Raw genomic sequence first — 27,547 nt, 5'->3', positions numbered from 1 at the left:
CACACTGACTTACAAAGGAGACTTCAAGATTTAATAACCTGAAACCATTTAAGTGGATATTACTGTTGACAGTCATATCTGGTAATAGCAACATCTTGAATATAGCATGTTTCAACATTTTCTTTCTGCAAAATGTCAGAATCATGTAAAAAAAAAATACTACACAACCATGTTTAATCTGAAATTAAACCCTGAACCAGATCAAATCATATAATTAAACTAGTGACTGTGAGATATGAGGAGGTTATGAATCTAATCACAGTTGGGTCAGTCTATAATATGAACATAATCACGCTAAACAGAGTTTGAATACTGAATTGGGCAGCAGCTTGTATAAGATCCATCATGGTTTTCAAGGTCATTACCAGGGAAGTATTTAGTAAAGGTCAGATCCACTTGATTATTAAAAAAAATAAAAATAATAATAGCTAGATAAGAAAAGGCAACAACACACATTGCAAACAAAATGATATGTGAGGCTGTTTATATGCAGAGGCTAATTCTGTTTTTTGAATGCAAACTTAGTTCCTGAAGATGTCCATTTACATTTCTAAAACATTTTGCACAATTATGAACTGGAAAGCGGCAGCACTGTTGGAGAATGAAGCATTATCTGGTTACAATATACATACTTTAACGCAAATGTGAGGTTATAATCCCAGCAGATGTATGACCCATGATGTATAAATAAGGATTACAATATGTTGTGAAATATATAGCGGTACATACAACACAGAATACAGCAAAGGTAAAGTAATGTACCCGTGCTGAATTTTAATTTTACCTTCAATTGTTCTATACTTAGTACTATAGATGCTGGCAGCCAGACACAAAGTGTAGATAAAGTCGATAAACACCCAGATAATTATTAAAAAAAAAAAACTTAAATATAACAAATTAACTCAAAGCTTGTTTTATATCAGCCATAGTCTAGTTTTTGACCTTCATAATGTGTGTCTGATCCAGTTTAACCTCAACCGCTTGCTGTATCAAATTTCAACATCAATCAATTAAATATTTAAAAAACGACATACTGTAACCAATCAACATGCAGCCCTTGCATTACTCATCAGTGCCAAAACGTGATCAAAGTAATAATGTGGTTGGCATACGTGCATCTTTATCTACTGAGCTTTCTGATAAATCAACAAAAAACAAACAAACAAAATCTACAGCTCGTATGTCAGAATAAAAGGGCACTCCAGGGCAGGATGCCTGTCTAAATGATGGGTCAAATTCTAATTGATGATGCAAAATCTCAACGTGATTCCAAAGTTACTGGCGGAATCTAATAACTTCACCACTGGAGAGGAGCTTGTCTCTGCTTGCGTTATACACCCTTGAGCAAGCAGTTTTAGTGCATAGTCCATCAATGAAACATCCCATGGTAAATAATTGTGATTTGATACACAATGGTGTCAAATCTACTTCCCTCAGTTCTCTATAGATGCATAATGAATGGTGTGCTTGGTGTTGCTATATTGATTCAACTCAGGGAAGTGTATTTGTTTCTGGCTTTGTTATCTGACAAATTAGCAAACTGTTGTAATTTTCACAGTCACAATCTGACTACATTGAATAATGCAAAAAAAAACACAATCTCACAAAATGGCAGCTGATTCTGAATTTACTTTATTACATTTACTTACAGGAAATCTTTAAATTCAGAAATAATTAAGTCAAATCAATTTACACTGAAAAAAATGAACAATGCATCTTTATAAAAACATCTAAACAATGTAGAGCTTACATTGACTAATAACAGTTAATAATTTAATATAAACTTTACATTCTGACCTTGAGATCAAAAGTTGAGTGCCTTGTCTGTACATTTTAACAAGTTCCTATGACAAAAGCATGTGGACTCGGATACATCTGACTCACTCATCTAATAAGATCAGACCAAACAGGCATTGGAATGGTACTGTAATTTATTACAGGTCAGAAGTACTGTTACCAGCGAGAAAGTAAATACATTGCATAAATGAGATATCACATTAAAAAAGTATAGATACAGATTGAAGATGCACCATTTCTGAACTATATGAAAGAAGAATGTAAGGTTTCTATGTGTTTAAAAAATGTGTCATTCTCAGAACTAACTGGCATAATTGAGATGTCTAGTTACCTAACAGAGGTGGGCAAACATATTGTAAATAGCATATTACTGGGGAATAATGCAGTGGTTACCAGATGTTTTTTTTTTTGTCTAAAATTTTAAAACCTTCCAACTGGATTATATATTGTCGTGCTTCTCAGAACATTGCGCATATAGCAAAAATACAGTGCATCGAAAAAAAAAAACTTTTTATAAAAATATAGGATATTATATCCATTGCAAACAGAGGCACTACAATAATAACCTTTTTGTTAAAGCCACAAAAAAAAAGAAGTACACATTTGCCCAGAGAACTGAAATCGAACAGGCACTCTAGAAACTATTACCACTTACAAATATGTTTATTACAGCAGAACGGTGGCAAGGTGAAGTAAATGGTCTCAAAATCATTTTATATAACGATGAACAAATACGAAGATTGAATTCAAATTAAGAGCAATTACTAATAACTGGTAAATAAATCCAGTAAGATACTTAAGACAAAAACAGACATGTTACTTACGAAAAATGATCAGTTATCAATTAGCTGGAAGGTTCTGAATCGTAAGATGCATGTCAGTTAAGATAGCACTGTGTATATATAAAAAAAAGAAATCCCAAGACACTGGCAAAGCTGCAAGCTGCATTAGCATCCACTGATGGTGCGTTGCTGCTGAGTTCCCAGCATACCCAAGGGTTATGAAATATAATGAGCTATAACCACATTCAGGAAGGACAGAGCAAGTACTTAATATTATGTTGCTACTTCACAGACAAGAGGGAGACATGCATACTGGGATGTTAATATACAATACAGTAGTGCAGATTATAATTTATGAGCGAGGAAGACAGAATAACTTGCGTGTGGCAAAGCTGTGAGCTTCAGGAGTTGTTTTAGTTTTTCCAGCAGCAAAGTGGATGTATTCATTGAGATCCCACATGTCTCCATCAGAGTTTATACCACTTGCAGTTTGGCTTCAGATAAAAGTTCATGTCTTAGATATATCTTCTTTAGGTTGTTTGATTGTGTTTATGAGGCACTATTTAATGGCAAATGTGTTTCGATACATATTAAATATACAGGATCAGTACACAGGAGTTTTGTAACAACATATAAAGAGCTATTTGTGTGTTTTGTTTTTTTTTACTTTAAGGACACATCATTTTATTGTAATGTTCTCTCTAGTTCTGACAGCAGGTGTACTTGGATTGACATTCATGCCCTTTTGTACCTTCCAATGACCCTGTACTGTTCAGTAGGCTTATAATAATAAAATAAAACAAAGAAGTTCTCAAACAAAGTTATTTAGCTACTTGATATAACAAAAATCTAATTTAAATTTTTTTTCCAATCTTTTTTAATGGTTCTTGTTAGAATGTTAGAGCTGGATGATCCGTGGCATCACACCTACGCTTGTACTGCACAGACTTCATTTCACTTTCAATAATAACAAAGCATGGTTTTCTGTCCAGCCTCTACATTTACACAAATAGCACAGCTGTGACTCACTTTGATCACATCTAACGCACATTTAAAATGACTTCGCTTTTGGTTACTACTTTAGGGTACGCTTATATTACCTAAAATAACATGCATATTTGACCTTGTTACATTTTAAATAAACCAAAATAAATAAACACAGTAAAATAAAAACAATTGAACAGAAACGAGTTAAGCAAACTTGTTGAGTATGTTACGAACATGTCAGAGCAACATTTACATAGTGCAGAATATCTACAATACAGGAATGTGAATGACCGGAGCACAACCTCTTGATTATCACTCTATGTGGAGTACAAAAAGCAAACAAAAGATACAATGGGTGAACATTTGAATTTTGCACAGTTTAATCTATTGTGCCTTGACAACTGAAAACTGCTTTTGCACAACAGATTTTTATGTCTAAAGACAGTCTTGGCAAAGCTTTGCAATTCCTTATGTTTTGTTGATCGTTCATCATATGAAGTATTCCCTTTGATTTTCACTCAGTGTATTCTGTGAGTTGAGTTCATTTTTTAAAGTAAGGTCTGAGTTGTCATCATGCTGTGGTCCCTTTGCTTCCCTGTTCCGATAGGTTTCTTTTCGTTGATATAAAAACCGTGCCATTACTGCGACAACACAGAGGATGACAAATATGATGACTGCTATCACACCTGTGGATTGAGATAAATGAAGTTATTTCACTGAACCTTGAACTACCCAATCATACCGTACTGGTTTAAATTAATGTTTTGCAAGCTAAAAATATACAGTATATTACTTGGTTAAACAATTAAACTTACAGAGTACTATCAAATAATAATAAGCATAATACTACATTCAGTTCTTCTGTATTCCAAATTAAGAATCAAATAAAAACTAAACCTTAAGAATCAAATATTTAAACTGCAATCTTAGTATTTCATAGCATGTAAGATTCTGCCTTTGACAGTTACCCCAAATATATATATATATATATATATATATATATATATATATATATATATATATATATATATATATATATATATATTTCAAATCAATTACTGCATTAAAGAGAAGCTGTTATCTGATAAGACTTAATTTGCTGTAAACTATTAAACACCTCACAGTAATTGTACCTTATTTTCAAATTAAGATCTTGACTTCAAATAGTTTACCAGGAAATGTGCTATTTTAACTGTTCTGGTAAATTTCCGTCATGATAATATTTAATGAAATTAAACTATACACTGCAATTGAGAGAGCAATTTATGAAACAAACCTCCATCATTTGTGTGTCATTATGCCTGGCACATTCAATTACCAAGAGAATAAGAAACACCTAATGAGTGTCAAGACACAGTTCAAGTGAATTTCATACGACTTTGTAGTGGATTTGAAAATTGCAAAGTATTTAAATATAGCTGGTATTAAAATCCTTCTTAATCAGCAAATAGGTAAAACCACAAAAAAAGGTAATTTGTTTTTGGTGCCCTTGTCACAGTACATCCAAATAACCGCGTTTTGGTTTTACTTTATAATTTATGGTAGGCTCCTAATGTGCTGCCATTATTTGGATGATCCTTTATCTCTTTTTGAACGCAGGCAGGGAGATTAGACTGTTTTCCTTAGCTGCTGGATGCTCAGCACTGAGATTTCCATGAGACAGCACTGAATTAATCAATGATCTCCACAACAATTTTTAACACCTTTTGTGTCTCTTCGATTCAGTGCCCTTTCTGGCTGCCCATGGTGGCCCACACCCTGTTGATGGTGTTATTACAATCTTATGTTTTAACTTTTTAGTTTGTGTGTATAGTATACTTAGCATCAAAAGAAACATATCACTTATAACTGAGCATCAAAAGAAACATATCACTTATATCTGAGTATCAAAAGAGACTTATCACTTCTATTTGGATAAAATTCACTAGGTGTGATCGAAAAATGACACACTCTGTTTTAGAGCAGGTGCAGTGACTTTTCATTGTGCTGGTTAACAACTGACTTCACGAAGATGCTGCAAAATGATCTGCTGATCTTGGGCAGGTGTTGTGACTATTGGTCTACCAGTTCGTGGCCTGTCATTGACAGTGTGTCTCGCCAGGTTTGAAATTGCTGGCTGTGAGCACCCAAGACGACGAGCCACAGTACGCTGCCCTAGTCCAGCCTCCAACATGACGATTGCACGAGGGCACTGCTCTCTTGACAGATGTGGCATATTGTTTTTTTTCTGTGATTTTCTTTATTGCTTTTATTCAAGCTTGCAATTCAACAGCTGAAATCACTCCATATCCAGTGTCCAATCAACTGTCTCACTAATTAGGTGATTAAGTGCATATGCTTCAGTCATAGTCACTCAAGCATGTCATGGTCAAAAGGATGAATGATCGAGTGATTAAAAAGAAACCAAAAACATTTTGTCAATGTCCACCATTTATACACCGTATTTTTTCGAAAATAAATGTGTTATAATAGTGATAAGTTTATTTTGATGCTCGGTATATTATTATTGATGGTTTATTATTGTAAGGATATATGAGCTGCACCATTAAATAGTAGGCATGAACTTTTAGGTCCTCGTATGACTTAATTCAGTAACATTTTCTTTATTATAATGGAGTTTATATGGCTTTTTGTATTTTGTTCAAATATATTTTGGTGACAGCTAATGTCCCCTTTACCTCCAATAAGAGCAGAGTCACTCCTGATTGCATTTACTATTGGCTCACCCTCATCTAATGGACCAGAATGATCTACAGCAGAAAAAAGAATAAGAGGACAGGCAGTTAAACAGATCTGTATGCTTCTGTTAATTGGAGACTGATACAGAACAGAAAAAAAGTAATGTGGTTTTAAACAGAAAATAAATATGGACACAAAAAAGGCAAAGAAACAGAAAAATCTGTACTCTTGTGCATATTTTACCACAGGAACGAATACAACGGTTAACGCCAAGAGCTACCCCCAGCCCTCAGATGCATGTCCATTAGAAATAACAATATCATATTGTAAACACCTTCATTTCAACACAGTCACATTTCTGTAATAAACACATTCATATAATGTTAACCGTATATTGAAGTTTAACTGTAAAAACAATATTGATTTATTTTAAGTCATCTTAAGATGCATACATGTGTTCACTGTATGCACAGGTTCTTTATGTTTCAACTATACCCTAAGTTTGTGCCTATTCCTTTTGCTGTGTTTGCTTCCTGCATTAATGATGTAACAGTGGCTCCTGTTAAGCTGCATATCTTGTGTTGTCCATACATAATGCAATAAGAGCAACCACAATGTACTGTGTAATGCCTGTAAAGTAGGATGGCTTTGTATGCAGCTATGGCCGAAAGTTTTGCATCACCCTATAGAATACTTAACGAAAAAAAAAGAATATATATATATACAGTATATATTAATTATGTCTCAATTCTAGGTGATGCAAAACGTTTGACCACAGTTGTACACTAGTTTCTGATAAAAGAGGAATACATGTCCCCAACAAAGGCTATAATTGTAACTAACTGGTTTAACCTTTCATAACCCTACATTTACCCACATAGTCTATTGATCTGTCGAATCTAGACCACTGTGATGCCATACAATTGAGAAAAGCATTCCTAAAGCTCTTTAAAATGTTATGAAATATTATGAATAATAATTATTATTATTATTTTTAACAATTGGTTGACTTTTTATTTTACATACAATTATACTTTGACAAACAACAAAACAAATTACTGTACCATTTCTGCTACACATTTTGCTAACACAATACCATTTTTTTTCTACTGAACCTGCTGTCTATCCGCCCCATGCTGTCCCCGCCCTCTCTCATACAAGTAATGACTTTCTAACCCCTCCATGAAATACCTGACAAGGAATGCGTTGTTTCAACTGAGGACGGATCAGCTGCTGAAGAAGCTCCACAATGAGAATCAACCAGCTGTCCTTTCACTGTGACTGGGGCTGAATCAGGGTACAGCAACGCAGCTTTTAATGGAGCAATGTTGTTGAACTGCACAGAGGAGAGACAGCCACTGAATCCAAGGGAGTTAACCCTTGAAATATCTTGGTCCAGGTCACTGCTTTCTATATACAAAAAACAGAATTAGAACAGAATTAAAAATGTCTTGACATATGATGCAGCATTTAATTCATATTTCTTATAGCATATTCTTATAATTATGCCATGCTTACTGATTTTCAAGTGAGATGTGGACACTTTTTAGCATTGCTCTTTGCACTGAAGCCCATATGTGAAGTGTCAGAGGTCGCTAGAGTAATCACGGAGCACAGTGTATACCAGGAGAACATTCCCGCAACAGGGCGATGTCCAATCAGATTAGGTAGACAGATCCTAGTGAAGTGGTCAGGCAGTGTATATAATAATAACAGGAATAGTCTTCTTACATTTCTTACATTTCTAATATTCAAGTTTAAACATAATGGGGGACAGGTATCAAGTGTTTGTGACAGTATTAAGGCCATAGTGCTGAGTTTACACCGGTCTTAAAATTGCCCCGTATGTACCATGACACTTTTGGCAAGTTAAGGCTGTGTTAGCACCGCCAAAATGCTCTCCGCCGCTCATTAACCACGCACTTTAATGTGTGTCAATCCTTAATTATATGCATGGGCAAATTGTAGGTGGGGCTTATATGTAAATGAAGTCTGTGATATCAAAATGAGATTAATGAAGCAGCAGAACAGCTGCTTCATAAATCTTCATATTTGTGGACCTAAAAGGGTCCACAAATAAGACCGATTTCAAATTGGTCTTATTTGGGCGCTATGAAAAAGTCAGAAAGCAGCTGATAGGAAAGAGCATTATGGTAGCAGTCATATAGAGGCCTGGAAAATTCACAGTATTTTTAAAAGAAATTCACAAACGACTATAAAACAAGCAGACAAAATAGATTATTTAAAAACAACCTTGAATGACAAATTCAGCAACATTTTTTTAGTTTTGTAAACCTTTAAAACGTTAGGTTACTTACCGTAACCCTGGTTCCCTGAAAAATAAACCTCTCACATGACCTGAGCATGTGTCTGTTGCATTCTGGAACAAGACGCTGGAATGTCACACAGCAACCTTCGCAATTTGATTCCATATGGCAATAAAGGCGAGCTAACGACCTTGTAAATTTAATAGTTGACATTTCTTTTTCAGGGAACCAGGGTTACAGTAAGTAACCTAACATTCCCTTTCAAACTAAGGCAGCCACAGAGGAATCAACGGGGTGGAAATGCTGGAGCCCCAGCTTCTCCGCGCCATGGAGGGCATACAAAAACTGCAACTCCTTCACAAAGTCCGGGAGGACATGGAGGGGCTTACAACGGTGTGTAGTCGACACAGAGTTTTCAAAAACTGATTGGCGAACCTGGGTCTCCTCAGTCCAAGGGCTCTGGACCCGGGCAGTAGCTCTGCTCACAAGGGCTGCTAGCTCATCTGCCAGCGGACCGCTAGGAGCCATATACGTCTCCGAAGGGGAGCCCTCTAAACAGGAGGGGTCCTCTGTTCCCCCTTTGAATTCGCCTTCCTCCATGGAGGCGGCCAGGGACAACACATTGTCCTGCTCCTTCTCAATCAGCTGAGGGAGAGGAGGGACCAGTACTGGGGCTGAGGGGGTCTCCAGTACCCCAAAAGTCGGAGTGGGTGCAGCGGGAGCTATCAAATTGACAAGATGCTCCAGCAATGACTGCTGATTAACAACCGTGCTTGCTAGCTGCATCATTTGTGCCTGTAAGGCTGACACATCTGCATTGGGAGAGTGCCTGCGCGTCTGCTTTCTTGGTCTTGTGCTCTGGAGAGCGAGACACAGACCAAGCACTGCGGCTCGCAGACGCCTCATGCGAGGAGCTCCTCGAGAGAGTCAGCAAAGGCTGCAGAGAGTCAAAGGAGCGACCTTCAGCATGGTCTGCCCTCTTAGCCCTGGACCTTTTTTGGAACCGGGAGCACACAGCACAAAAGGGGATCTGTCAGTGCTCACCAAGCATGGTCAGGACCCAGGCATTGGATGCACATATTGTGGCCGTCCTCTGGAGGGAGGTTGGCCCCACATGTCATACAAACGTGGAAAATAAAATGCATTTTTTTCATGGTAGGCAGTCAAATACACGATTTCCGTGAAATTCGTGATAGCGTGAATTTTCAGGGGCATTTCTTACGACAGAGAGTGCAGACTCCTAACCTTCCTGAACAACCCAGAAACAAAGGGAGAGTATTTAAGGTTACCCTTTCTGTCCCTGAGGATGAAATTATAGCTCAATACCAGCTATTTCATTATGTACAATTGTTTGTATTGGTTGTATAATAAACTTGGTTCATTATATCATTTTCATTATGTATATTTGGTTTTATCCGTTGTACAATAATAACAATATAAAGTCAAGACATGATTTCCATTACATGAGAGTAGATGTTAAAACTTCATGCTGATTTGAACTTGGCTCTCGCCAAGATAAGCACCAACTAAGACATAGCTTTACAGTAAACTAATGTGATCCATCTGCGTCTCCATCCATTTGCATTTCCTTCCATCTGATGATGTAGATATCCTTCTGCCTGGTGTTGATGACTGAAGTGTAATGCTGGCTCCGGGGATCAGCTTATTTTGCCTCCCCAGCGAATCAGCACACACAACAGCTGTGATACTGGCTCTGGGGATCAACCAGAGTGCGGTCTCCACAGCGCATCAGCATGACAACTGTCTGAACTGAGCTAAGTAGGGTACATCTCTGTGGGCCATCTTCAAGTGGGCTCCTTCCATCCTTGGTGTTTCGTCGACTAGCCCACGACACCTCAAGAGGGCTTGACGGTGATGTTTTGATGGAACTGGTGGCGACTTATTGGTCATGTTAAGCTTGTCTTCCATGGTCAGCATGGGTCATTGCCTCTCCAAATGCCCTACCTATTGTTCAACTGAGGTAGCCCATTTGGAGGGGAGACACTATTTTTCAGATTAGTCTGTTAATCTGTGCTACCAGTAGCCCATTTTGCGGGACACCGATGCAGCAGAATTTTTCACACTTAAATATGCCAGTTTTAAGCCGTGCCTCATTAATTTTAAGCCAGTAAATACATTCTGGATGTGGTAAAATTTGTGCTGCGGCAGAGCGATACTTTACTCTCCGCCAATTTAGCACTGTGTTGGTCAGTCTTGATACATGTCCCCCAATAAATAATAATAAATACATGTCTGTTGCCTCAGGCCAAACCCTCACAGAGGATGAACACACTGAAGGTACCTTTTCTTTTCTTTTAAGTGCTGCGTTATTCCATCATAACGATTCAATTTTATACCATACAAGTAATATACATAGTTTCATTTAACCTTTGCAATGCCTACAGTTGTTATTTTCCCTTCCATACTTTGTATTTGTACATCAACCAATAAAATTATTATAGTAAAGGTGGTATTTTTTTCACAGTTATCACAAATCACACAATTCCAAAGAAATGTACCCAATGCTGTGTAATATGTAGTTCCCTGTGAAAATCCTCATTTCTGAAAGAATATTGTAAACATATTTTTTAGCACTACTTGTCACATTTAGGAAAACGGCAGCCAGTTTAGTTTGCTTCCTGTAAATGATTAAACACATTGCATACAGCTGTACACGTTTTTTAAAATGTCTTCAATGAAAAAGACAGCAGCTGTACAAAAGATCGGAAATTGCTCTACAAAAACGGGACATTTCATGTGGCTGGTGATACCGGGCAGCAGTGTGGAGTAGTGGTTAGGGCTCTGGACTTGACCGGAGGGTCGTGGGTTCGGTCCCAGGTGGGGGACACTGCTGTACTTTACCTAGATTGCTCCAGTAAAAACCCAACTGTATAAATGGGTAATTGTATGTAAAAAAAAGTGATATCTTGTAACAATTGTAAGTCGCCCTGGATAAGGGCGTTTGCTAAGAAATAAATAATAATAATAATAATTATGTGTTGTTCTACATCCAGTACTGTTGTGGATCATAAATGGAAAGCTACATGCAGTTGCCATTTAGAAGACTTGTCACATATAGAGAAAAAGAAAAAGCTGAATTCCACTGCAGTTTCCTCAGCAGAAAAGCAAGCAACAGTGACAGAACAGGAAACAAGAAAAATGTTATATTACCGTATACTGTATAGCATTTTAGAACATTTCTATGATACTGGTATGTGGCTCAAGTAAAAATCACATCTTTTCAAAAGCAAACAAACAAAAAAAGTCTGCTCCCACAGATATTTACAGGGACACTACTGAAATAGTTTTTGCAATAATACAATTGTTGTAGTTAAATTGCCAAATACCAATGTGCTGAGAGTATAATGCCTTCAGATTTGTTATTATTTCGCTGTCTTTTCATGAACAAAACTTCACATTTTCCACAGTATTTCCTGTATAATCAATCCCGTAGATCTATTTTTTTTCTGTGCTATTTCCACGTTACCACAGATACATCTCCCTTTTTCTTGAATTAAATCCCAGTGGTTTAACAAGCATCTCATAAATCACTTTGTACTTAGTACTCAGTTATCCCTACCTATAGTTACTTCATTTGTGCCTTTTGAACTGTATGAGTTCCAGCTATTCCGGAACCACACTCCAGTGGCTGGTGCCCCCACTCTGTCTTTCAAAGCTATGAAACTCACAAGGGAAATTATGAGGCTATTATCGGGATCACCAGGTTCAACTTTTCTTACATCTTTACTGCACTTCAGCTGTTATTTGTGCCCTTATCTCATGAAAATGTAACATTTTGTTTTGGAGCTTGTCACTCCCGATGCGATATCTTAATGTGTCCCCGGTGTACTGTGAGGGCCTATTTGATATGAGGAATATTACTTGATATATCCATTCACATTAATCTGCTTGTTGGCAGAATATAATAAACAGGATCATTGTTTCCCTTCACCCCTACCTATTTATTTATTTATTTATTTTTAATCAAAAACATTTAAACATTGTTCTGCAGCAGCCTAAACTAATCGCTGTCACAGGTCATATTGACATTACAATCCCTGTCAGGGAAAAGGAGATTTTAATCTTAATGAACAACACACAATGTATCACAATCATAATAATAATAATATCAGACCGTTATCAGCCAGTAGAAACCGACTGTGACATCAGCACTGTTATTTAAATCAATCATTTTCACTTTTCAGCTTCTTAAACATGTCACTAGCAACTCAGCAATGGGTATCTTTCCTGTTTCAACAACATCAAGCTGATTATTATTATTATTATTATTATTATTATTATTATTATTATTATTATTATTATTATTATTTTTATGTTTGAATGCTGTTCTTGTTTATTTAATAACCAGGACTATTTATATTAATGCCTAATAGGGTTAACAAATGATTCAGAAGTATTAATAATAGGGTTAAAAAAGGATTCATAAGTATTAAGCTTTGCTACAGACGCAGCAAGATGTCAATTTAGGAGTCCATTTCTGTTAACTTTACCTTCAGGCTCTGCCACCTGTTACACACAGAATAGGTGTGGTATGAAAAAGGCATTGCATAGTGTTTCTATACTTCAAATAAATGCTGAAAAGAGAACAGTGAACACAACAAGAACTATTTAAAAAATGCCATTAAGGCAGAGTCCGATTACCTTGATTCATGGTTCAGTGTTTTGTCTGCTGATAAGCAGCCTTTATAATGAATAATAGACTGGGCTAAATTTACATTGCAGAAACTGTCACAGGCCCTTTCATTCCGGTGGAAGTATTCTGGCATTACATACATCAAAATGGTTTAATCTTATTTTGTTAAGTAGACTCATACAAGATTCATATCCCCCCCATCCCCCATTTGAAAAATAACTAATTGTATTTTTCATAAGTTATCAGGATATCTCCTGTACTTTAGTAGAAATTTTGACTTTGTTTGGTCTTAAGTGATCAATTTTAAACAAACCTCAAAACAATGACAATAATGTTTGCTGTAACATGCCCAATCCGTTGTGAACATATTACAAATAACACAAAGAGCTTCAAGCAAAATATCTTTTTGTGGCAAATCATTTTCAGACAGTTTCTCCAATCTGCAACTACTCTTTCGACATTTTGACATAACTACAACTTTTTGTGTCCTAATTGGAACATACTGTATAAGGTACAATAAACTTGATAAATGACTCACACTGTCAATTAAAATATGGAAATAATGTAAATTTCTCCACGTGTTTTTACTAGATTATTGTTACTGTGAAAGACTTCACTTGTAATAAAGGTCCGATAGCCCTTTTGAAGCAGACCCAGAGTCAGAAATTGAAGTTTTTAAAGCACTTTCATGCCATTTTATTAAATTAAAGGAATAAAATAAAAACAAAACAAAAACCTAACTCACACATAGAGTTCTTTTTTAAAAAAAATTTAGTCGTTGCCAATTATTTTTATTATTTTCTCCCCAATTTGGAAATGGCCAATTATTTGTATTATTTTCTCCCCAATTTGGAAATGGCCAATTATTTTTAGGCTCAGCTCACCGACCCCAGCGCTGACTCGGGAGGGCGAAGACGAACACACGCTGTCCTCCGAAGCGTGTGCCTTCAGCCGACTCACGCTTTTTTTCACACTGCGGACTCACCATACAGCCACCCAAGAGCTACAGCGTCAGAGGACAACGCAGCTCTCGGGCAGTTACAGGCAAACCCGCAGGCGCCTGGCCAGACTACAGGGGTTGCTGGTGCGCGGTGAGCCGAGGACACCCTGGCCGACCTAACCCTCCCTCCCCCTGGGCAGCGCTGCCCCCTGGAAGCTCCCGTCCTCTGTCGGCAAAGGAATAGCCTGGACTCGAACTCGTGACGTCTAGAGCGCATCCTGCACTCCACGTGGAGCCTTTACTGGATGCGCCACTCGGGAGCCCCACACATGGAGTTCTAACTAAACTTTGCACAGTTCCTAAACTAAAAAACTGTACAGCTAAGCTGTTTACCAGTCACCAAACACAAACATTATGACAAAAACACTTTTTTTTTTTTTTTTTTTAAACCACACAGGTCTCTTCACAATGACAGCCTCTCTCTTCACACAGACTAGAGACTGCCTAGAACAAACATTTGATCCAGTTTTGAATACCTGCTATAGGTATGTGACAATTAACTTTAATGACAAATAATTACACATGTGGCTGTGCGAACACAGCCACACTCCCACACTTCTCTAGCAGGAAAACAAATTAACCCTATCCCTGCCAACCCCCAACACATTTCTTCCAGGCTGAGATCCGCTATGCCACACTACATAAAAATACTACTGATATTTTCAAAGAGACTTAAGAATATTGAGTTTTGTAACATACATTATTTGTACTTCTGTGTGAGAGGTTTCCATTCCTTTACTTTACTTTGATACAGACCTGAACTAAATGTTAATATAAACATTATGTATATCAACACTTGTATACAATTAGTAAAATTGGACTAAACTTTAGAGTACAATTAAATTAACCTCTCTTTTTGGAAAGGCATATGGGGGAAATACTGTAAGTTAATGTAACATTCAGAAATAATTTGATTTGGGTTGAAATACTGTATATTACAGATGTGTTACTCAAATCAAAATAAATATTGCTACACGTTAGCTGCAGTTGTTGCTCAAACGTATAATATACATTGCCAATCCCAGTTAATTAAAATATTTGAATTGTGCCCAAACTATAGTCTTATATTGAAGTATTCATACTGCTAAACTACATACTGTAAACAATAGTCTGGTTGTCGACCAGTAATGAATTTTAAAAATACAGTACCCAAGGGAGGGAGGGGAGTATCAAGCAAATCCTAAGCAGAAATCACCTTGAGGAAAGTGGTAAACACCCTGCTGAAAAAGGAAAGTACTGATGCTCACTTCCAGCTGCGCCGCAGGGTTACCGTGGTATATGTGCCACGCCTCGAGGCACCACAGATCTGTTGTGGTGTGGTGGAAGTTTTCCACCAAACCCACTGTACTTCTACAGTAGATGTGTTTCTCACTGATGAAACAGACAAGAGCAGTTGGTTTCTAAGAACTATAACAACTGTAGATTTACTTACCAAAGATTTTTCCAAGGATGATAGATTTGATGGCATTAAACTCAAAATCAGATGATAGACTAAATTCTTCTCTGGGATGCTGGTCAATCTGAAAAAAACAAACAAAAACAAAACATTCAGCGCCTATTAATTAAAAAAAAAACTTAACAGTGCATATTAATAACTTGATTGGTTGTTTGACAACTCTAGTATTCATATTATTTTGAATAAACCCACTCTTCATCATTAATTGTAGGGGGGTTTCTCAATATCAAGGCATTACCAATAAGAAACAGTAAGCACCCATTAACTCATTAAATCGTTAGCAAAAAAGAGTATGCAATAGTACAATACAATGTGTTACCTGTACAGAAAGCTTGTCTCCTTCCCTATCAATTTCAACTTCGTGAGGGTGTCCATTTGCCAGGTTTCGGAAATTTATCCTGAAAATGTCTGGAGCTTTGTTATTATGAAGCTTATACTTGATTTGTAAATGGCCTAAGAACAGAACAGAGCAGACAAGTATTGGACAAGTAATACTGTAACACTATTTTAATGATATGTAGTTCCTGTTCCTACCCCTCAGATATGTATATCATACAGACATACATCAGGACACACTGCACAGTTTAAATATTGAGTAATTTAATGAAACAGAGGACACATGCACTTTTTATAAACAATACTTTTTGTCCTGCAATTCATATGAAGGCAACACAAAACACAAAAACACATTTATTGTGAGGTTATTCATCATCGTATTTGGTGCATATTTTATGTTTCTGTTAGCTTGTATTAACTACAAGCAACAAATGAAATGGTCCATGGTCCACAGAGCATTTTTTTTTCTTTTTGTAATTTAAAGTTGAACGGCTTTATTTATTTTCAAATCAAATACAAAATATTTGAAGCCCAGTTAAGATAACCTTGGTTAAGGTCAATTCTTGGTTACTATCAACTTTGGTTTATGTGCCTGAGCCGATGATAACGCTCTGTTATGTCGTAGTCATACAGTACCTTTCACGTTAAATGATTATTAAACAGACATAATATATAGAAAAGAAGTGAACACTTTTTTTTTTAAATATGGGACTGGGAATGGTTGTACTTAGGTAATGAGCAGTAACAGCATATGACTGAATAGTTTAATATGGGTTCTTAAATAAAATAATCTTGTTTATGAACTAATCAGAGCATTACATACCCGTACCTCCTATGTTATCAATGCAATAAGTTCATTAATAAAAACATGGGAATGAATGGCCATGTTGAGCAATAACTGAAATTGTAAGAAATGATGTTCAATATTTTATTCCCCACGGTTTCAAACATGTTCAGCCAAACTATTGTATTCCCTAAGAGGAGGTTTGACATCCAAGGCTGCTGTTTTTAAGAAGCCTTTAAGAAGAAGAAAACACTGTACTGTATATCAGACAATAACAATCATTGTGCAGAAGGAATAGCTTATCACAGTATAACATTTAAAAAAAATGCAAATCATGAGCTTGATTGGACAAACATTTAATATGCTACGTTTTGGAGAAAACAAATACATTGTTTTCTTCTTGTAGTTCTGTATTCCCTGGCAGCAGAGCAATTGAACAAGTTAACATAATTACTGGTTCAAGAGTACACCTGCAAGAAGAAAGATACTCCTGCAATCAATCAAAGTTTGCTTAACCAACTCAGACTTTACAATCACATAGTTTTATTGTTTCCTGTAAAAGGAATTGTTAATTTCATTGCCTGTCACATTTGAGTGAGCATTTTTTTTTCTCACAGAATTGGGAGTCAAATAAAACAATGCTCATGAATTAAATCCTGACAGCTGCCACAGAAAGTGCAGAGTCCTTTGATATGCCAGAAGAGATTTCAGAATGGTAGTGTGCTTATCCCCTAATTGGTAAGTCATGGGTGCATGTAGAGTGCAACTGTCAAGCAAGCTGGCCTTTATCTGCCACCATGTTCATACCTTCTTGCATTTTTTTCCATTTATAGCCGTCACCCCTCCGCATGGATTCTGCTAGATGTTTGAATATCCCTGGAGGTATCAGGCACCATTCATCTTTCAAAGCCTCAGAGAGAGCTTTGTTTTATAGCAGATTAGGGTCCCAATACATGCTGAGATTGTGTAAGAAGTTATTCCTATGATGTAATGTTTACTGGCACAAAAGAAATTGTCTGCCCAATGAACACATTTTACTTCATTTCAAACCCTTGAATAATGTGATCTGGAAAAGCCACACAAACCTGCACATTTTAGACTTTGAAAGATGTGTGGTTAATGATACTGCAGCATCTTGCTTTAGGCACTTACAGACTCCAGATGACCACTGGTAATGAAGTATATCAATATGATTTGGTAGAATAGAAATTAATAGTTCTCCATGCATAACCTGAACAAGATGGCATGTAGTCTGTAAATGCTTCCTTTTTGCTCTCCCTGCACCACACACATACTGGTTTGGGATCATTATGTATGGCATCTTTCTATTTTTCTACAAAAAATAAATGAACTCACCATTTTTATTCAGTGTAACTGCCAGATATTCCTTGTAATAGGAGCTTACATATAATAGTAAGCTTGGTGTCTGAGTTGTACGGAAGCTAAAATAAATCTTCTCACTTCTAAGTGTTACATCAGAGTAAATGGAAGATGACTGAGCACTCGAGTTTGTATTAATCTCATGAGGCTCCTTAAATGTATACATGACAGATGTTCCACTCTTAAAGTATGCAGCGACCTCTGGAAACACAGAAACAAACACAGAAAAGTTATTCATTTTAAGAAAACCTTTCGAAAAAGAAACACTATACATCAGATGTTTTTATGAACAAATTATCTTGAAAATGAGGTGATGGATTTTAGTATTTTTAATTTTTTGTTTCCAATTATTAGATAATACATAGGAATACTACAAAATTAAAGTTACATGTGCAGTATATATATATATATATATATATATATATATATATATATATATATATATATATATATATATATATATATTTAAAGTGTTTTGTTACCTTTCTTGCAAAATGGCCCTGTGAAAGCTGAGTAACTACAATCACATGAGAAGCCATTGTATTTCTCAATGCATTTTCCTTTGTTGTGACAAAGACTACCATAGCTGCTGCAATGTCCTGGACAACCAGGTTTCACACCAGGGGTAATCTTGGCTCTCTCTTCAAGGTCAAGTGTTATTCCATTTAACTGCAATGAACGGATACATCCAAGAAATCCTTTTTGCCTAGAAGCAGTGCCTCCTGCAAGGAAATCAACATCATTACGTGAGTTATCTTTTGAGTGCAGAGAATTACACTTCACTTAAATACATTAGATTGCATGGACTTTTGTTATGGACCTTCTCTGATATTGTGAGCCATACAAAGCCGCAGATGTTTGTTTGTAGAGGACACAAAGTGACTACATCCACAGGCGGCGTGTATAAGTGGCTTGGGGAGGCTAAGCCTCCCCAAAATAAACTGCCAAAACCCTCACAAGAAATTGTTCTGACCAACACAAAAAATATTTGTCAGAGAAGATCGATTTTTTTTTTTTCATACAAGCACGCAAAGCAGGTCTAACAAACATATTTCTCATTTTCCTACTGTGCAAACACCAGACTGCTATAGGGCAGCTGGGATATCAAGGTACAGGATTTATTTACATTTCAATGTCATTGTAGGAGACAATGCTTGGCTGGTTTAATGTCAATTCATCCCGCCGATCTGAGCCCCCCATACCGCTGCAGGAGGCAGCGGACGAAAACTCGGAATCCTTTTCGCTCATTCCCTTGCCTGGAACATCCTCTTCACAATTTCAACATTTAATCAAATTGTTGTTATTTATACAAACAGCTTGATCCAAATCTGATTTTACAGAACTTTTGGCAAAATATTTTCGTAGCATATAATGTCCGTTTTCACGCACCACCGCTTTGCGAGAATTTGATAACTGTGACGCTACAGTCAGAACATACTTCCTTCGACTGTTTGAACAAATGCCACTTTTCAGAACACTGTTGGTGTTGCCAGATTATGAATGTTTCTGAAGTTTTTTCTTTAGATTTTTTCAGTCCTTCAATCCATTTTCAGTGAAAGTTGGGTCTTTTTAACTTCTGAAAAAGTGTATGCAAGGAAAGCAGAAAACTGCATCTGCCTGCTTTAATGTACGCTAAACATGAAAACGTATTTTAATATTCTGATGAAAATGAATGGTTTTGCTTACCAAAGACAGTTTTCAGATACACAGGTAAACAAGGCCATGACGGCCCTGTTGCAGTATCACCAAGGTCCAAAATACAGGATTTAGTGAATTTCAGTGTCATTCCTGGAGACAATGCTTGGCTGGTTTAACGTCCATTCTTCCCATCGATCTGAGCCCCATATAGATATTCGAAAGTTTACGGTAAGAACGCAGTTATTTTTTTTTGCAAATATGAAATACGTTGAATGCCCCTTGATTTTAAGTATTATAGTAAGTGCGTGTTTAGAAGCTTAATAGACAGTATTGATGATTGATTTAAATTGGTGTGAAGTGATGGAAATGGTGTTCGAAATTGGTGTAGGTACTGTAGGGCTGCAGAACAGGGTAACGGATTTAAAGGGTTAAAAAAAACAAAAAAACAGTGCAGCTTGTCATCCTGACTGTTTTTCTAATTTGCTTAAATAGGCATAACATGTTTTAAAGTACAAGCTAGTGCTGTGTTAAACTTCATTTATTTGGCCGCCTTATGTTGGGGGAAAAAAACAATGTCAAATATATATGTAGCATCCCTGAGTGGTTTCGGGGTCTGGTTTGTGCTACAGATTATTATACAGTACAAGTTCTCAAAAAGACGCAGGAGAATGAATCCGGTTTACAGCTTTTATTTGTGTCCGTCAGTCCAACTATTTTTCAAACTCAACACAATGAATGAAACGTAGTATTCAGACTCACTTGTAACAGAGTAATAAAAAATAATGCAAGTCTTAATTATATATATATATATATATATATATATATATATATATATATATATATATATATATATATATATATATATATATAATGTGTGTGTATCTTACTGTACATTGTTGGGTTCAATAAATGCAAGGGGGGAAAGTGTGGAATAGCTTCCCCAAACGAAAGAGTCTATGACTACATCACAATTTGGTTATATCTTTTCTTGCCTTTTGTGTAATGTAATGATATGATTTGCCCATTAAATTAGGTGAAACTCCGCTCAACAGATTAGTGTTTGTGAGTTGTTTTTCTTCTTGGGATTGTCCATTGTTTTAAGGAAAAAAAATATGCTTTGGAAAACCCAAAAGGCATATGATAAGAAGGGCTTTAATGAATTTTGTGACTCTATCCATTTACATTATTGTTTAGTTTTGCACAAACACTAAATAATGATACATTCAGAATGAGGTAACCAACAACCACTCCAAACACTGTATCTGAATTTTAATTCACGCAATATTCACCATATTTACCAAACTCAAGCCATCTTTAAAATGTGTGCATTCAGCGAGGGGGGTTAATGGTTAAATAAATCCAAGTGATAAATGGTGCTTTATTGTCAATTGTCAGTGAATCTTTCAAGCTTGAAATGATTCCTAAATGAATGTCTACCTCATAACACTATATCACAGTAATACACAGATTTAGTACATCAATGTCCCACTTCATGGGAAAAGTGTATTGTTTTTATTTATTTATTTTTTAATATTAAATAGTACATTTGTGTCACAGCCAAATAGAGGAATTGTTTTTTGAGCTAGCTCCATGATTCTCGCTGATTGCTAAGAATCAATGAAGTCACATAAACATATGACTCATGGTGGGATACAGCAATTGGAAGAGAGTTCCAAAGACTGCTGAGGAACCATATAAAACAGTGCAGTCAGACCTTGATAACAGTTCAATCCATACAGAAAAAAAAACATCTAGCAATAACATCTGTTTACCTTTATTTAGACAAGGTTGTGTGTATAATTTCAAACATCGTGATCTACTGATTGCTAACCTGATTGTTAGTAGTCTGTCTATCTGTGTACTATAGCATATTCTCCCTCGCTGAATAGATACTCAGTGAGGGAGCTTCTAATATAATTTATTGGTGGAGGGCTGCCAAATATCAAGTCAGTGGTTCAGCAACAATCACATCTTGCATAAGCTTAAAAGGGAAATGATGATTTCTTACCTACAAATAACTGGCTGTTGAGTTGCAGGTGAATGTGTCCATCAGCGGGAGCTTTCTGAGTCCTTCTTGGTATCTGATCCACTTGAAGCGAAGCTTCTTTTACATTCCGCTCAGCCTTCACATAATGCCACTGGTTGTCATTTAAACGTGTAGGCGTCTTCACGGTTACATCAAAGGGACCGTTTCCCACGTCATACGAAAGATTTACTTCTGAAGGAGCTAAAAGTCAAAATTATTATATTAATCAGCTAATGAATGTAATTTAGTGTTTATCTTCAAAACTATCCAGCCATACACAATCAATGATCTTTATGTGTTTTTTTTAGTTTACTAAACAAAATGCTTGTTGAATAATACATCACACTGTGCCAATCAGAGGCTTTATAAACTCACTATTAAGGCTAGAAAACAAACTCAATGATCTGCTTAAGGTTGTACATTTAGAATTATCAGTACAATTGCCACTTTGACATCGCGAAGCCAGAAAAATGAAAGCTAATTTCTTTATTGATATTCTGCCTTCAGTCAGTTATAGCATGTGTTTTTGTCTGCATTTATTCCTATATTAAATATAGTATCTAAAATTAAAACTCTGATAAAGGTTTGATAAAAGTGCTTGGAAATAAAGATTATAATGTCATACATTATACATAAGGCCCTGTGAAAATCACAGAATTTTCTTTAAAATTCATGGCAGTATCACAGGTAAAGTATCGTATTTCGCAGGATTTGCATGGAACTATTTTATAAATTATGTGTTCAGATTATTATTATTTTTTTAAAACATCAAATATAGATATAAATGCATTGACATCATCAAAATCAACGTCAAAGTTATTCAAGCACATTACAATAGCTTGTGAAACGGTGTTGTAATTAACAGCCTGTAGGTAAAATGTATCTGCAAGGACAGCTTTCAGTTCTAGTATGTCAGATGCATGTTCACCATTTAGGTCTTGCAAAACAAATACAATGTGTAACTAATACTGATCTTGGGCATCAGTCGACTTGTCAGAGACCACTGTTTTACCAATCCCATAATCTCCTGCTTGTGATACTCGGCAACTTTAGGTCAATATTCATGTCTCAGCTGGGCTGATGAAGGAATCACTCCACCATTTGCTACACTCAGTCTGAAGAATTTACGTAACTTTTGGTTGTCCAATTTTTCAAGCGGGATATTTGTGCAAACAAATGCCTCTGTCAGGTCAAAATTTAATGTGTTTCGTGCTTCACGGTTGTCAGTGGACGTTTAGAACATGGAAGTCACAGTTTATTGTTTCTTTGCAAGTAAAGCAGTCGCAGTACTGCTCTGCATTTCTGCTCTTTCGGTGAATACTTGAATCTAAATGCCTGTCAGCAGCTGATTCTTGGTAGTGATCTACAGTAACGTTGCAGGACGTACAGAAGAGTTTATCTCCATCGCTGTGTATAACTCCTGCTGGATACTGCTTTACGTGATCTGCTGCACGTCAGCGGTTGCTTGTGTCACCTATCCGCCTACATCTATTCTCTAACTATTTTATTAACAGAAAACATAATACTAATTAAGACAATGATAAGTAAAAAAACATAAAACTGCAGTTATTTAAAAATAATCAAAAACTGAAACATGTAACATGTTATTTTGCATGATTTATTGAAATTCAGATATCCATAATGAGCAATGTGGATAAGATATAAGAAAATCTGTTGTTTTAAGGTCAAAATTATGTCTTGTTGGACATAACTAACCTGTAAGTGCACCTCAAAGCCAACTATAACTGACAATAAAAATTGACCGTCTGTTACTACAACTCGAGTTTCAACAAATTTTCGATTGGCAATCGAGTTGGTAGAATAGACCACTGCTCTATTTTCAGCAATTCATTTTTCTATGTGCCTGTGCATGCTCAGCCAATGACATTGCCTTCAGTTGTCTCGTTATTCTTTCTTTGGCGCAGCCTTGGGGTAGTGGAATGCCCTTCTGGATTCCACTGTGTCATTGTCAAGCCTCTCCGGGTTTAAAACTGCTGTTCAGCGTCATCTGCGTCTGAGGTGAACTTGTTTTAGTTATAATGCAACTGTTATTAAAATATAAAAAAGACGACAAATATAAGTAATTAGCAAATATTTATTTTTTACATTGATGTACTTTCAAAATGATTCCAATTACTATAGCAGCTGCTGAAACATGTTTACTGCAAACTGGCACCATCTTAAAATTGTGTGTGGCACGTTAAGCAACAGCAAACCCGTTGTCAGTTTTTTGCTTGTGTATATCAGGCTTCAGTGAATTCTGGATTCCCAATGCCCCTGCAGCAAAACTCCAGATTTATTTCCTGGGCCTCAGGTCCATGCACACACAGGCTGTTCTTTTATTCAAACTAACCTTGCAGCCCCATGGCCATCATGTCAGTGCGAGCATATGTGCATTGGACTCCTTCCCATCAAATTTGTTGACAAAGGACGCAATGTTCTGTTCTGTCACCAGTTTACACAAAAGTCTATGGAAAATAACTATAGTCCTTTTCATGTTCTGTGAAACATATGTCTCCACCATTGCTGTTAAGTTTCCCAGTTAACCACTCTTTGCTGTATAGTACATGGATCCCAATTGTTGTTATTATTTAAAGTTTATTTTGAAAAACTGAGCCACTGTACCAAAAATGTTTTTTAAAGTGATCTATTTGTGGGTCACTCTTCACATGACCCAGGCAAAAATGACTTTATACCGCTCCCTTGTTAAAAGGCATCTGTCTTACAACAATGGTAGTTAGTGGTAATTGTTTATTGGTTATTATAATGCGCTACTCAACTACAGTAATATATGCTAAGTTTTCTTTCTATTAGAAATACAGAAGAGACACTTAGACAGAACACACCTTTAGAATGTCATGCCTATTTATTTTTACACAGATAGCAGCTCTTGAATAAAGATTCAAGACTGATTACCAGACATGTCTGATTTTTAAGCTTGTTGTAGGTTGTTTTTAAGCAGGATACATTTATGGACGTTACAGTATATATATATAAGTATACAGTTTGAATTTGCCTATTTGATCTAGTCTGATCTCTCAAAATTGAAAATAATAATAATAATATTTGTGGCCAGTAGTTTCTCATTGGTGAGTTCATACATAACAAGTGTGCATTTACAGTACATGCTTCAAGTAAAGTTTTACAAGCCTGGAGATGTTCATACTGTAGAGGACTACCTGAGTGACAAACAGTTGACTGGCACAAGCTATTCAAATGAATAGATGTGCATGGCAGCAGGCCTGGTGCCAGGTTTTTGTGGGCCCTAGGCAATGGACCTCCACTGCCCCCCGCCCCCTCACCCCCCACCTTCACCCCCAAATCAAAAATATTTTTCTATCAAAAAGGTTTTCATAATCAGTAGTCCCTCGCTAAACCAGACATGTCTTGAGGGAGGCACGAGTTGTCCGATTTATAAGAGAAAAAAAAAAAAAACATTTGGTAATAAATCTGTACAGTAGGCCTATACAGTATTAAAATCAAATGAATACCTATAGCACACTTTCTTTTTATTTTAGCCTACCGGTAACACAAAATAAAGCATGCTGCTGCATTTTACACATTTCTGTACAGTGTGAAAATATTAAAATATTTTTTTTAATTAAAACTAAATGATTTTAGCACATTTTCCTGTTTTTACTGTAGCCTAGCTTAGTACACAATTAACACAAAACAGAACACACACTTTACAGAAATAATATTTTTTTAATGCACATATAAAATTTGCTTATTGCAGTTTTTTTTATTGTCTTTTTTTGTTGTCTTTTCCTTCCATTTTTGACATCCAAATTTGTGTTTGTTTTTATGTGGAGGTATGGCAGGTTTCATTTTTGATCGTTTAAAATCGTATAATTATAATTGGTGCTATGATAGTAATAGACGTTATGATAATGAGGCTCGACAAAACGCTTGTGAAATGAAAGTTGGATTGTTGGAAAGCAAATGTGCCAATTATAGAATGTCTTTAATGTATGTTGAGATCAGCCAATAGCTTTTGGCTTTACGATGACATGAGGAGGACTGAAGCTAATAGAGAGTGAGAAGAGTCGAGACTAAGAATGCATACGGTTTAGTTTAGTTTAGTTTAGTGCAAAATAAGCATTTCTTGCCCTAAAGACTATTTGAGTAGGATAGCTGGCACAGAAATAGTACATTTATTCATATTTGCAATTTTATTTCTGTATGTGTATTTCTGGCGCCAGAGCCCTGGGCGTTTGCCCGGGTTTCCCGGGTTCTGACACTGGCCCTGCATGGCAGATACATTTTATGGAACTATTGTCCTGCAGTAACTATCAACACCAGGCTAAAGAAATTTGTGATGCTATTGAGAGCATTTTTCTTTCTAAAGGCCTAATCCTTTTCATAATTTTCCAAACACATTTTTTGTGTACATTACTGTTTTGTTTGGAGTACTATACAGTAATCTGTTGCATATCCGACTGCGGTGACAATTACTACATTCACAGAATTATTGTTTTGAGAGTCAGCTTTTATTAAATCCCTTGTTTAGAAAGATACAGGGTATTTATTAATGCTTGTCACAGAGTAGCCGTCTGCCGTGTGTGTGTGCATTCACTGCTGAATGACAGGCAGGAGATCGAGACGGAGGTTGAAGTTGATAAGCCCCGCAGGCGAACAGGATTTATTTACATATCAACACACTGAACAGCTCACATGACACTACCAGCATTGGCAGCGCACGGAGCACATACAACACAGTGTACGGAAACTTTGGTAGGATCAACAATATCTGAACTAATCTTGTCTGTTCAATAATAAACATTGCTGAAGAGGTTGATCATGGCGGATATGTGACGGGCGGATACGTGACGGATTACTGTGTTTAAAATGTACTTTTTGGTCTTACATATTCAATGTTTTATTATTTGTAAAAACAATAAGGAAACTAAAAGCAACAGTAATTATAAATATAATGTGAATGATCATGCTAAAAAAATAAAAACTATTAACCATTTACTTACATTTGAGTTCAATCCTAATAAAATCTTTAATTCCAAGATTTTCCAGAAACACACCAGATGAAGCTGTGGTTTTGAATAAGAATGATATGTCTGCACTTAGTTCACCATGGAATGTTGGGAAGTGCAGGTAGGAGGTTTCTGTATTGAAGGAGGCTGCATTCCAAAAGTGCTCTGTGTAGCACAAGAAGAAGAAGAAGAGGAAGAATAAGAAGAACAACGACAACAACACAAAAAATGAATTAAGGCCCTATTAACAAAACTTTGAAAATATATATTAAAAAAAATTGATCAACAGTGTAGAACATTTGTATAAATATCAGACTTTAATTCAATAAACAAAGCCATAATAACTGAATTCTTTGTGAATAGTCACAGTGGATTCTTTCACAGAGCTCAGATCCTGAATTGCACAACATCCTTTTGAGTCCCATCCACAATTGTGGAATGGAGTTTGTATTGATATACATCAAGTATACACTGTATATTACTACTTGGCCAACTGCACAGTCATATAAAAATGTATACAGAACTCTCATATATTCATGATGACCTGACAAAGTGCGACTCAATCTCTGGGCCCAGGATTTTTTCTTCTTTTAAACCCCTTTAAATATGAGCAGAATATAATCCATTAAAAAAATAGACATAAATACAAAATATTTTAGATTTTTTTTTATTAACTATTAAACATGTCTGGTTATTTGTTAATGATAATGTGGACTGTACAGTAGAGGTCTTCACGGGTCTACCCGGACCCGAGGACCCGAGACCCAACCTGT

General features: G+C 36.2%; 1 protein-coding gene across 1 annotated transcript in view; it reads right to left on the bottom strand.

Annotated features, from left to right (window-relative positions):
* Positions 1–1,615: 1,615 nt before the first annotated feature.
* Positions 1,616–27,547, bottom strand: part of LOC131736818 (contactin-associated protein-like 5) — a 113,185-nt gene continuing 87,253 nt past the window's right edge. The window contains exons 16-24 of the mRNA XM_059021998.1: positions 26,769–26,939; positions 21,769–21,987; positions 18,605–18,844; positions 18,099–18,323; positions 15,942–16,075; positions 15,599–15,686; positions 7,437–7,655; positions 6,245–6,316; positions 1,616–4,252 (exon numbers count right to left, since the gene is read on the bottom strand). Coding sequence (XP_058877981.1) covers positions 4,056–4,252; positions 6,245–6,316; positions 7,437–7,655; positions 15,599–15,686; positions 15,942–16,075; positions 18,099–18,323; positions 18,605–18,844; positions 21,769–21,987; positions 26,769–26,939 — 1,565 coding nt within the window. The 3' untranslated portion in view covers positions 1,616–4,055. The remainder of the gene's footprint in view (positions 4,253–6,244; positions 6,317–7,436; positions 7,656–15,598; positions 15,687–15,941; positions 16,076–18,098; positions 18,324–18,604; positions 18,845–21,768; positions 21,988–26,768; positions 26,940–27,547) is intronic.

Source organism: Acipenser ruthenus, chromosome 1 (genome assembly GCF_902713425.1).
Source record: "Acipenser ruthenus chromosome 1, fAciRut3.2 maternal haplotype, whole genome shotgun sequence".
Classification (NCBI taxonomy): domain Eukaryota; kingdom Metazoa; phylum Chordata; class Actinopteri; order Acipenseriformes; family Acipenseridae; genus Acipenser; species Acipenser ruthenus.
The sequence above is the reverse complement of the archived record's forward strand: the minus strand, read 5'-3'. Positions and strand labels throughout refer to the sequence as shown.